The sequence below is a fragment of the Barbatula barbatula genome (genome assembly GCF_947034865.1).
Source record: "Barbatula barbatula genome assembly, chromosome: 24".
NCBI lineage: Eukaryota > Metazoa > Chordata > Actinopteri > Cypriniformes > Nemacheilidae > Barbatula > Barbatula barbatula.
This window is the reverse complement of record NC_136787.1, coordinates 18253819-18267835: the sequence shown is the minus strand read 5'-3', so window position 1 is coordinate 18267835 and position 14017 is coordinate 18253819. Positions and strand designations below refer to the sequence as shown.

Below are 14017 nucleotides of genomic sequence, written 5' to 3'. Positions count from 1 at the left end.
AATTATTATATTATTATTTATTTAAGGAAAATTTCTCAATATTTCGATATTTTTGCACCCTCAGATTCCAGAGTTTTAAACTATTGTACCTCCGTAGATATTGTCTGATCCGAACAAACTATACATCAATAGAAAGCTTGTTTATTCAGCTTTCAGTTTAAGGAATTGAAATTGAGAAATTGACCCACAAGACTGGTTTTGTCGTCCAGGGTCACATATTTGGTATTATACATTTGAAGGAGAATGATTTAGAAGGTTTCCTGCAAATGTATTTTATTGGATCAAAGAGAAAACCGAATGTTTCAAATGATCAGAAATGGTCCAATCAGTTCAGGATGAAGCAACAACGTAACCTGCAATAAACCTCTGTCTGACTCTGGACAGCTCCACGCTTCTTTCATCTGGATTTAATATCAGAGTGATTCAGGGTTCAGAGTAACTGAATTTTCTTTGAAATGTAAAAAAAAATTTAACTGAAAGGCCCTCAACAGTAATGCCAAATGAGGCAGATGCCAACATGGACAGGTTACAACCAAATGAGCTTTGAGAGGTACGAAGGAGATGAGAAAGAAACAGTATGAAAAGTGGGAAAAGCGCATAAGAAAGATGTACTTTTCATATCAATAACACCATGCAAATCATGTACTCCAAACCAAAACATAAATAAATCCACGAAGCAACAGCGACTGATATGCACTGCATTCAAGTGATCTGTTAACATGTGGAGTGGGAATTTGACACTGAATGAGAGTTGTCTAATCAACACTTGTCTCATTTATCTGAAATATGACGTCAAAAAGTCAGCCGACTGCTAATATGCAAAAGAACAACTAACCAGAAAAAGATGACATCTCTAATAAATTAATGCAAGGTTTGTATTGGAATAAAGGTAAAACATTGAATCTTTAAAACCTTCTTTCATGAAAACATAACAACATACTGTATGTTTTCTCAGCATTTTTATTTGCCGGTGTTTTGTTTTATGTCATCCACCATACAGGCATCGGTCAAAAATACAGACTTTTCATGACAAATAAACACGAAACACTGACAAAGGGTAAATATAGTTCATCGACATCCTATTAAAATGATAATAAGTTACATTTAACGATCTTGATTTATCTCTAATACTATACACGTAGTTAAACATGCTGTATACACAATAAAATGTTCAAAGAAACCGTTCTTATTTAAAGCAACACTTTGTAGTTTTTCGACCTTAAAGTAATGTCTTAGAAATCATTTCAGGGGTAGAACAACTCTTAACTGGACAAATTCTACCTCCTAGCAGCTAAAACCATAGTGCAATGATGCATGTGTCCAACTTGCTTGATTCGTGATGAGTATGCGCTGGAAGCTGTCCGCGAGACAGACACGGACAAGGAAAGTCAAGTATGCCACAGTCTTTATACAGCGACATTATTTATGAACCTGGTAACAGACAGTCGCGCTTATCAACCACATGGGGCTTTAATAAATATACTCAACAGAATATAACGTAGTTGTTTAGTGTTGCATTGGTTTTAACATGCTGCTCCACACCTTTACTGACCAACTCTGGAGTCTGGAGATGAAAATAGTCCATGTGTTTTCTATGACTGCTGGTGTTATAATTGGCCTCTTTGTGTTTGCTCCCCAAAATGACAAGTTAGAACGTGCCACAAAACATCTTACAGACTCTAAAGTCAAAGCCAAAAAGCCTTAGTTGACTTTTATTTGCCAAAAGCCGCAGTAACCTTTCAGTGGAATTATTCTGAGCTGTGGGTGCCGTACACCAGCCCAACAGATCTGAACAATGGGCCCAGTCAGACCACTGGATCCTGGACAGACCAACAACTGAGCCTGACCTGCAAGGCTCACATTCAGGAGAGAATGTTACCATTGAATACCTCAGAAAAAAGCAAACGTACCGAGATGGATTGTGATGTAATGTTTTTTGTCCTTTGAGCTTGGGAATTTACAAGTAGTTCATATGACTCATGCCCTACAGTATATTACAGGTCTTTTGAGGCTATATAAAATAAAGTCGGGATTGCAAATCATGACAGAGCTTTTCTTTTTAGTCCAACTATCACTCATAAAAAATTAACATTTTTATAGTTACACCACCACTCTTATATTTGTCTTAAACTAACAGGCAAAATACTGAAACCCTTTATGGAATCCGTAAGCTATTCGTCACAGACATGCGCCAAGTTTTTGTCTCTGGAAATTTGAGGCCGACGCGGCCCACTGGACGCCATTCATCTTCCAGTTCCTGTCCACTTTCTACTTATGCAAGTCTAGATTATTGTTCTGAATGGAATCTAGCTTTACCCTCAAACAATAACAGTCCCTAATACACACATCCAGTCCCTGAGACTAAACGCGATGCTACAAGACATTCTGGTCTCGTCTGGGTGATACAAACATAGCTGTAATGTGAAGTGGGGTCAGAGGAGCATGCATCTGGGAATACAAAAGTTCAACACGAGCAGACAGCTAAAATTAGAGCAGATTTGTTCGGCTTGAGTATCAAATGTCAGGCGGACAAAAAGCAGACGCTTTCTGAGGATATGGGATGATGGGAAGGGGCTTTGAGGCAGAACCTGGACTAAACCGTAGGGTGGGAGGAAACGATCAGCAGCAGAACTGGAATATCACAACGTCAGGCTGCGATCGCACTGCGATTCAGTGTTACCAAAAAAGGAGAATTTTAAGATTAGACACCTACGTCTTCCTTCCTCTGATAATCCCTGCTGGAACGTCCCAAACTACAGCAGTTTCAAAATCTAGTGAGCTTCTTTACAGTCCACAGTATCCTGAAGCAACAACTCAAATTCGTTTTTGATTTTAAATGCTCGACATATTAACACACTATATGTGTAACTCTAAAAAGCACAAATATATTTTATAGTACCAAGTATTCGAATAATCTTTGAAATTGTCAACAGTATTCATTGTTTATTGAAATAATCAAAATTCTCCCCAAAGATTTGGAGTTCTCAGCTGCGTATCAACGTAGGCTCAGATGCTTCTCCTAATACTTCTAAGAAGAAAAAAAAACTTGTTCAAGTCCATAAAGAGTATGGAGGTGCAAAATGAATGTAGATTGGACATTTTACTTTAAGAGAAATGTTTGAGTCCATATTAAGGTCTCGATTTTTGATTGCAGATTTATGATGTAATGAAAACACTGGTGTGAATTCATGCAAAGTCAAACATGCCACAATCAGTTTCTCACATAAAACCTCAGATTCAACCTCCTTCAACGATAATAAAGATTTATAGTTGATTTCACAACCTGTTTCTGACTAAACTTGCCTCGGTTACTAAGAGACAGGATATGTATTGATTCAGCACACTCTGAAGAAATGTCCGGACATGCTGTCATGCTAGTTAATCATTCTCAATGAGATATCTCGCGTACCAGCCGATCGACTTTGCATAATGATAATGGTCCGTCACGTATTGGCATTAGAAGATACAATCGCCATGGAAACATCATTATGAGCTGTCAGCGAGAAGATGCAAAGATGAGGTGGACGCACCTAGACAACGAGATTGATTTTGGTTAAATGAACCACGCGATCAATCATGAATTTTGCAATGCAGATTATCGTTTAAACAAATATAACCATCACGGTTTACGTGTTGTGAAGTAATCCAAAGTCAGCAAATGACAATTATATGTTTCAAACCGAGATGGTGACAGAGAGGCAAAAGTTATGGATCGCAGCTTTAAACTCCTTAATGATTTACATGAGTGTAAATCAGATTTTAAAAACACTTTTCCCACATCTAAAGGTCAGAGACCACAAGGTCATAATTTTTATTTTTTAAAACCCGTTTAGTGTTTGAGTACATCACTTACGGAGACATTCTTCTGTTGACAACGGCTCCCATAATAGAGTCTCACTGTTATGTCTAAGACTGAGCGATCTTTTAAAATTTCACGTTGATAGATTTGGGGCTTGGATAAATTCAGAAAAATCTCTCAAGTGCCATTAGCTATGGAGAAATGAAGTTCCTGAACAACTGTTTTGTCTTGGGGGTTTCTCGCTCTGCACTGCTCTCACAACACATTTAAATCAAACTCGGATGTAACAACACATACTTTACGTCGGACAGATTTCCCATTTCTGCCTTAGCAGCTGTCGCTTTATGTATCTTCCTGTAAAAGTTGCACAAAAACCCTTTACATCATTCCAGATGCGGGGTCTGTCTTCACAGAAGATCCACTCAAGAATGGCACAGCAAACCATCGACTCTAGCATGGCTTTTAAAAAGTTGATTAAACGCTCCATTTATCTTGCTAGATTTAAAAATATAAATCACACCCAGTTTAATGACACCGAAATTGAAAGGAAACTTAAGTTTTATTGGCACCGCAGCTATGCAAAGACGCACGCTAACCACGTACAACAGTTATTTATGCACAGCTGGACTGCATGCATTCATTGCGCTGGCTCAGCATTTGCATCCGTGTTCGCGTACTCGCCGTGTCTTTGGCCCGACACATCACTCAAAGAGCCGATTCTAGGTTTTAAGACAGAGAAACAAAGGCAGCTCTGTCGTTCTGTACCTGGCACTTAACTGCCACTCCAAAAGAAACATGGGGAGCTCCCGTCTCAACGCCGAGTCAGTTCAGGATGACAACAGGTCTTAAAGAGATTGAATTTAAATTTTTGGGTGAACTTTATTTACGGACCCTCATGCCATTCCGAACCCGTATGAACACAAAGGGAGATATTTTGAGAATATTGGTAAACAAACAACATCGGCTCCATTGATTAAATTAATAGTATTGACGCAAATTGATCGACTCCAGCTAGTTGCATTGCATTTGCAGACATAAATCAAAGGAATTATAACTTAAACAGTTCTAAAAATGAGGAAGAAGGTTTGATTTTCACAGCCCTACTCACTGTCATCTTTAACTGTCAGGTTTTATACATTAGGAACTCCTAATAATAGTCGATACATGAGCCAATATTACATTGGATACTGCATTTAAACATTTCAGTGTTTTATGTCCAAACCTCTCTGTCTTTAATATTGCATTTTGATCATAAATCAAACACTGCATGTCTCTATCTGCGTGTAAATCAAACCGCTCCAGAGACAAAAAAAATCCAGAGAACTGCATTCTGTTTCAAACCGTCCGAACTTCAGAATCTTTCTCCAAACCATATGTTGGAGAATATTATTTACACCATCCCTGTGATATTCCTCCTCAAAGCTGGAGCTACCAATCAACATATGTTTCTCAAAGATGTCACGACTGCTTTTACCACAAACCCTAAAAGCCCATTATATATGGTTTGTGGCAAAAGCCTTTGTGACACCAGGACACAAGGAAAGGGTTTCTGGGGAAACTCAAACTGGCAGCCAGTCTTGACTTGAAATGAAGTTTGTCTACGAATGGGTTGCGTGACCTTCAGGTCTGGACACATTCAGGGTGTGGTTCCAGCCCTCCATTCAGACCTTCCCTCAATAAAGAAGTAAACACGGCTGTATGTGTGACATAAAGGGAAAATGTGTACGAGTCGAAAAAAGAAGCTGAATGCTTCAAATAAACAACACTACCAAGTAAGGACAAAGATGTCAACCGAAAGCTCCCAGTTTTCCGCTAGACATTAAGCTCAGTCGTAGGCTGTTGGTCGCTGTATCTCCCCCTCTCCGCGGCCCAGAGCGTATAAATAACTTCCTCTAACAGGAAAGAGCCATTATGTCCCATTGGGACGGGCTGTAGTGGGCAGCCTTGAAGAGCGTCGAAGTCCTTCATGCAACGAGCCGTGCCAATGCGCAAGACCACTTCAAAGGAGGGCACCGCCACTCATACATCATCAAGCACCTCCGCGCTCCCTCCAAATCAACGGACCCCGTGGTTGCAGAGGAACACCGCGCCCCGCGTAGACCAACAGAAAACATTCAGAGGTCCTATTAATACTTCCACCAGATAATCCATCCATGCTTATCGTGGACAGCTTTCATCCATTCAGTCGGGGTGGGAGGGGAGATCAGTTCTCAACCCACACCAGCTATTTTACGCTCCGTTCTTATGCAATGACATGTTTGCATGGCATGCGAGGTCACACTTTCCACTCCATGCCGAGATATCCAAAACACACCATAAAAGGGTCTGCGTTCACGGAGAAGCCCAGAGGAGCGTTGGGTGGGCCGTAATGACAGTGGAAACATACATTTAAATAACAAAGGACATAAACATGCTGATATATTAACCGTGATGGAAGCCAAAACCGTCACTATCCATTTGATGCCACTGGGCCGTGGATGCAAAAGGGTCAAGAGAGATCTGTACCAATGTACCAAAAAACACTTACTACATCCAGCACTAACCATTCATTAAAGTATGGCTTATTCTCCACTTAGAGAGCCCATGCCAACATCATCTCACTCAACGCACGCCAGGCAGTGACGACTGCCAAAGCCGAGCACAGATTTATGGGCACGGAGCTTCCAGGAGTTTAAAGTCGCCACTTGAATGTAAGGAGTGCAGCCGGTGCACTGGATCTCTCCATCATACGTGACACATCAGAGTGCATGTGGAAGCCATGTCCTACACTCCGACACGGATGCTAAGATCTAGGGATGCATAGATATGTCAATTTTGGCCGATATACAGTATCTAGATATTAATATAACATTCCCTAAGACTTAAACAAAAGTCATAGTGGACAACTGCTTTCATATGAGAACATTCACTGCAGAAAACAAGGTAACCGTTAGTTCTCTTTTTCCTCCTGAAAATCATGTAGCAGGCCTACTTTACACTACTTAGAGATTATTAAAACTTCAAACTTTTCTGGTATATTTCTTATTCAACAAACAAATTATAGATGTTCTTCCCGAGCAACCCAGAATAATTCTTAATGGCCACAAGTCTAACAGTCCTCAAGACATTCTGATTCAAACAATATGCTTTTGTTTGCTAACAGCAGTAAGTGAATGATCATGACAGAATGACAGTACTGTACAGAATATTAACTGTGAGCAGCGTACAGCTGAAGAAGTTTAACCAGAGGAAATTATTTATGATTTATTTTCTATAATATATCAGCCTAAATTTTATTATCGGCCGATAAGGATGACATTAAAATGACCATTTATCGGCCGATACAGATATGGCCGATAATTTATCGTGCATCCCTACTAAGATCAACTGGAAATATGCAGATTAAATATACCAGATGGTCTGTGTTTGAGCAGAACTGTTTTCTTGAAGCAGTTTCACTGCAAAAACTAAATCCAGCACCAAACAAACACATTGACTGCCTAAGTCTGACTTTTTGTTTCCTGTGGCGATGAACCTCACCACAGACAGATGCTTGCTTTCCGGGTGGTATATTTGGTAATAATGTCCAAATATTAAACAGGATAACCTCGCGTCTGGCATTTGAATTCAAGTCAACATAAAACCACGCTTGTGGCATGCACGGTGATGTCTATCAGTAAAACCGGATATTAAACAAATTAAAATGTAGGGCAGAATTTTCTTTTATCAGAGACTATGCAGAAAAGTTTGCACGGTCCAGAACCTAATGTTTGCAGCCAAAACAATCAGCATGTGTGGTCTCGGTTTCAGAGCAATGCACACTAATTTTAAAGGGACAGTTCACCCAAAAATACAAATTCTGTCATCGTTTACTCACCCTCGAGTTGCTCCAAATCGGTGTACATTTCTTCGTTCTGATGAACAGAGAGAAAGATATTTGGAAGAATCCTTATAACCAAACGGTTCTTGGACCCCTTTGACTACCCTTGTAGGAAAAAATACTTTAGATTTTTTATTGTCTGTTGAACACAAAAGAAGATTTTTTTGAAGAATGTAGGAAAGCAAACAGTTCTCGGGCACTTTTGACTGACATTGTCATTTTCCTACTATGGTAGTCAATGGGATCCAAGAACTGTTTGCTTGCAAGCATTCCTCCAAATATCTTCTGTGTTCATCAGAACAAAGAATTGTATACAGATTTGGAAGAACCAAAGAGTGAGTAATTCCTGACAGAATTTTCATATTTGAGTGAACTATCCCTTAAAATAACCTCAACAACATTTCCAGTTCTATGTAGCACCTGGATGTTCGTCTGAAAACATGAGTGATGTCCAAAGATATGAAAAGCAAGCATACAATCACGGCTCATGAAAGTAAAACTACAACCTGTCCCAACAGCCCATTGTTAAAGACAATACTTCAGCACTGTAAAACTGAGGACTGGAGAGATCGTAAGGATCCTTCCCGAGACATCCTGGAAACACAGACTCACCTTGGAGATGGTGAGGGGCATGCTGAAGTCTTTCCCACCCTGAAGTCTAAAGCCCCAGGGTGAAGGTCCGATCAGGGTCACGCTGTAGCTGTTGCTCATGGTCTGCCGGGTCACGGTCACAGGGACGTTCAGGAAAGGACGAGTGCTACCAAAGTCCAATTCACAGCCTGAGAAACAAGAACAGAGATTTCCACAACATTAATATCACAGCGAGACACTTGTTTTCTTGGATACACAAAATTATCTACTGACGCCTGATGGAAACACAAACTTTTGCATGCAGAGATAAGTTGGAAACCAAACGAAGTTCAGAAGTGCTATTTCTTTAATAATCTAAAGTCAACAGCAAGTGAGCAGGACTAACTTGATTACGTAACATGAAAAAGAAAGGGGCAAAAAAAACAAGAATTGATTCAAGTCAACATGTACAATTGATTTATCTGGAAAATGTAACAGGACATTTTAAATAAACCCGAGGACGAGCTGGTTCATAGTCTAAACATATCTCCCAAGTACAGATAACACAAAAGAGCTCTATTTATATAAAGGTGACGGCCGGGTGGGGGGGCATTCTTGGTCCACACAAGCAAGTATTTTAAGAGCTTGTGGGTAGGCAGTTGTTGTTTTTATGGTAGAACCCTGGTAAAATCCTGCGCCGGTCAAATAAAAACTAGGGGGGATTGGCAGGGGATTTTTGCCACGGTTACATCACCGACATCCCATTTTACAGTGGCCGAGAATCCATCAGTTTCAGAGAGGATGGTGCCCTTTTGGAGGGTTTTGAAAATGCGTATTCGACCATTGACAGTTTCAAAGAGGCGGGTAGATGTGACCTTTCAGGAATCAAATCAGATTTGCAGCACTTCTGCTTAGTTTCAAACTCCACACCCTCCAAACGCATTTACACATTCCTATCCATCAAAGATTCCATTAGAGCTTTTCTCTAGCGTGCAGGAACCCTAAGGAACGCATGAGTGTTATTTATATAGCAGGCTGTGATATTTCCAGCGCTCGGTCGGATTGACATTAATTGGACATGTGGAAAGATGAGGGTTAATGAAAGTTAATTAGCAAATCTGTGTGGATGACAACAGGCAGGTTCAGGAAAAGGCCAAGATGCTACGCAATATCACAACGACATCAACAGATATACGGTACAATTACAATGCATATTTCTCTAAAGGATTTGATGGTATTCTATAAATCTCTATGTTCTGTGAAAGACAAAAATGCCCTTAAATTAAGTATATTGTTAGAGATCTAATTTGTGGATTAACCCCTTGAGTCATTGATTGTACATTGTTTATTTCTCTTCATTTATTTAAAAAAGATTGTATCTTACTTTTGTTTCGTCCTGTTACATCGTTGTATTGACTTGAGATTTTTGATTTGCTGTTTAATATGGAAATTTGTTTCTTCGTTTTTTTATTCTTAATTCAAGACAATTAAAATCCTATAGACAACTGGCAAGTAGGGCTTAGTAGGAAAACTAGAATTTTCTTATTTAAAATTTTATATTTTTTATACATTAAAATATTATTAGATAAAATAAATTAGAATGATGTACTCTACTGTTTTTCTTTACGGCCTCTTTAACAGCATTTATTTTCTGTAAAGTTTATTTGCAGCCATGCAAATTTGTGAAAAGCTCTACAGAAATGCACCGTACTCATTTCATTATCGTATTACAGCTGTTAACAAGAAGACTAAGGTAATAAAAACTTGAAATCAAACTTTATCAGTGACTCGTGTGATGAGTCTGTTATTGGATGTGTTGTCATGGCACTATTTGTGATGCAACACGTTGTTTTGAACCAGCTCTGGGTGCGGTTCCAGAAGCATTGTGTTGAGAACATGCTCAACTCAAAAGAATCAGTTTTCCACGCCTGAGGCCACAAGCCCTGCAAGCGATTCTACAGCAAACGCTTTTCTATTTTCAGACAGATCGCCATTGAGAATTATCATAAGGGTTTGCACTCAACAGAGACTTAAAAGTTGACAACTTTAAAATGACTTGAATCTCTTGGCCAAACGTACTGATTACGTTGGTCACAAAGTTGCAAAGCTATTGGACTATTGCCTATGATGTTCCACCACAACTTCCTGTTTCAACAGGAAATCACTTAACATATGTATTCATGTGTATATTTACGATATGTAAACTATATATATATGAATAAATAAGCTAGAGATAACAGATTAGAACAATTGAGTTGCTTTTAAGCAGTCATTGCCTCAACAAAGTGTTCACAAGGCCAAAACCGTGTGCTCTGACATGGAGGACTTCTGCGTCCACCACCGTGAAAATAAAAGAACTTCAAGTGTGTGAACCGAGACGCCTTTCCGCTGATCTGACAATTACAAACTGGTTTTCCCATGATGTGAATAGGCTGCATGGCGATGGGAACGACATAATGCAGAGGGCGCACCCTGGAAAGTCAACAGCCAGCTGCCCAATAATTACAAAGTTAAAAAACATATTCCACTTTACGGAAAAACAGAAATTGGTATGATTAATTTCTTTAACATCAAAGCCAAGCGTCACATTTGCCAGCACCAAGCCGCTGGAAAGATCCGGTTATGGAGTACTGACCTAATACACTAAATGCAAACTCTATAATAATGCACACGACTGTAGCTAAACATCTGCACGCGTGGACAGAACCAAGCTCATGATCACCAGGTGGACATTTATGAATGCATTATAAAGAAGACGGGCTCTAACGGAGTTGGACTTGACAGTTTAGTGTCTGTATCAGTCAGTGATCACTGGAGAATGAAACTACAACTAACTACACCGAAACTACAATGCTACCCAATAGCCACTTGTTCGTTTAGTCAGTAAAAGCACCATATTCGGTTGTTCACGCACCTCCATATTTGGAAGGTAATTTACAGTTTCCGGGTCAAACAACAATAAAATACGCTCATATATTTATTGTTAAACCACTCTTCGTAACGAACAATCCCACATGACCAGATTCATTTTTCACAATTGAATCAAATATTGATGCGGGAGACTCCGTAAGCCTTAAAACCGTAACGATATATATGCGATGTGAGTAAACGGTGTTCGTTAACCGTTGTTTAAGTTGTAGCCGCTTGAAATGAATAGATGCTTTTTTATTGACACTACAACAAACATAAAATAAACATTTACAACAAGACATCCAAATAAAGAAACAGAAACGTAAATTGTGACAATTACAGAAATGAATAGACGCTTGGACCCGGAAGCGGTATTTATTACGTCACAACGCAACAACCGAATAAATGTCGCCGAAATTCCCAGGTGTGCTTGACTCACATATCCCTCACAAGTGTTCATAACTGTCTCGTCGAGAGGCTTCTGTTATTTAAACACACACCTGAACAGGTTCACTAGACTATAATCAAAGTATTAAAGAAGTTATGTGGCGCTGCAGGCCGGCACGGGTTCTGTCCGGGCGTGCTGGATCACGCCTGTCTCCAGTGATTCAACTGTCCATCACAGGGAAGGTTTAGGGGAGAGGCACCTGGTTACAATACAACCATGACCCCCACGAGTCCACTTTTGCCTTTAGACAAGTAAGTAAACACATAATGGCTTTCAAAGCAAGGCTCGGTCGTTTTAAACCTCTAAAATTGCATTAAAGGAGTGTTAAGTAGTACTTCGTGGTGTTAAAAACTCTTGGTCTTCGTTAATAACATTTCTGACCATTCGTTGTGTTTTTCGCACGCAAAACACCTGCTTAAAATACTTAAATACTCCTGCACGAGATAACAACCACGAGACATTACACCACAATTTAATCACAACATTCCACGCATTTTAATCTGTTGTTTCCGTATTCAATATATCTACTTTACAAACGCAAGACACGCATTACACCTGCCATTTGCGTATTTTGCACAATACAGTATAAAACAAACACAGTCAAATAGTCTCTCACATAATATGATAAAGCATCTTATTCAGCGCCGACACACCCGAAACCTACAAACCGCTTCCTCGACGCGAACGCGATTTACTTCCCACGCGAAACGCAAACAGTTAGTTTACACGATAAATTCAGCGTTTTGTGCGTTTTCCTTCCCTGTCATTTCTGTCTTCAGTGAAAGTCCTGAAAGTGTCACGGCGATGTCTCCGCAACGAGCGTGAACTTTAAGTCATTCACAAATAAACTTCAGTCATTATACGAGCGTGTTTCTGTCACTCACCTCCGATCTGCTGTGCGTGGAGTTTGATCCCGTGTGTGACTGTGGAGAGAAAAAGACCTTCACGAGGTCCTGCGACTTCCGCCCCTACCGGGAAAAATACATCCCTCCGCTACCCTCGCGTGACGTCAGCACACGCACACACACACACAACAGTTCACAGTGACACACACACACACACACACACTCACAACAGTTCACAGTGACACACACACACACACAATATGCAACACTTACACAACTAACACTGCCTACACAAAGAAGTATATCTGACATGGGGCATGTTGTCACGAATGCATTTTGTGGCTATTATCAAGGCTCTAATTGAATCAATGGAAATGATTAATAGTTATGTGCGGAGATTTGTGTTATTATGAGACATTAATATAAAAGGTTGAAATAAAACACACCGATTTCTTTTATTCCCACTTTGGTGCAATTATATGATGAGAAAGTGGTAATTTATGTCTTTTTGTGTCAATTATGATTAAGCAAAATGTAAAAAAATAGTCAAAACACTCCGTGATCTAGAAACCAATAGAAATATTAATTCATGAAGTTGTGAGCTGTGTGTACGGCTGGCTGAACAGACCTTTGTTCACAGGTGCTCGAGAGGAAACTTTAAACCACACAAATCTCCAGAGTAAGCAGGCAGGGGTGTGATGGCCTTTCGTGTGCCAACAAAGTTTACATCTCTTTCCAATATCGTTTTAAGGAAAATTGCTCAGATGTATTGTGCACTTTGCGGTTGGTTTATGATGCACTAGTTGGCTGTAACATGTCCTGTGTAATACTTTCCCAGTATAAAAGTGTCAAGTATTTCAACTGAAATCAAATATTACAGTGATGTGCAATGGACGCTTCCCCTCCGTTGCACTTCAAAGAAGCTATAAAAGCACTATTGATGACAAGTCAGAGGCATTCAGGATGCTTGCGTCAGTGTTAGTGACCCAACAAGGGTTGACGTCATTCTCTCCCCTCTCTGCTTTTATACGAGGATGTGAATGGCAATAAGACCTGCGCATTCCTTTTGCCTGACGTGACGTGTTTCACAACAAAAGCGTGTTGATCTCTGATGTGTTGTTTTGAAAGAACAAGGTCTTATCAAATGCTTTTCATATTTGCAGGGGATTTGATTGATGTGACCTGTGCACCACGTTGGAGATTCTGAAAAGGGCAAGTATACATTTTCTAAGCAAATACTGCGCCCTTGTGGCCCAAATTTAGCATTGCAATGGCAATATGTCCGAAAACAGCATATAGTAAGTGTCTGGGCTTGTTTTCGGTAGAAAGTGCATTGGGTGGAGTCAAAGGCAAAGCCACATGATGGCAAACTAAACCTTCCAAGCAACCGGGGCTACGTGCAGGGCTTATGCAATATTCACGCTCCAGCAGGATTAGATGGGTCCAGTTATGGGTCAGTAACCAACACAAATTCTAGCTAAACCCAGAGGAGCACTAAACATCAATGTGAGAAGAATGGTTGAACATTCACAGACAGATTTAGAGTGATGTTAAATCAATGATGTCGATCTGTGTTAGAGATTTAC

The 14017-nt window shown here is 39.9% G+C and overlaps 1 protein-coding gene across 2 annotated transcripts in view; it reads right to left on the bottom strand.

The window, feature by feature from the left end:
• Positions 1-12631, bottom strand: part of pdlim5b (PDZ and LIM domain 5b) — a 43909-nt gene extending 31278 nt beyond the window's left edge. The window contains exons 1-2 of one of the 2 annotated variants that reach the window (XM_079448562.1): positions 12471-12631; positions 8271-8437 (exon numbers count right to left, since the gene is read on the bottom strand). In XM_079448562.1, the coding sequence (XP_079304688.1) occupies positions 8271-8369 (99 nt within the window). In that variant the 5' untranslated portion in view covers positions 8370-8437; positions 12471-12631. The remainder of the gene's footprint in view (positions 1-8270; positions 8438-12470) is intronic. The other variant, XM_079448563.1, reaches the window with a different exon arrangement.
• Between the last annotated feature and the right edge of the window lie 1386 nt (positions 12632-14017).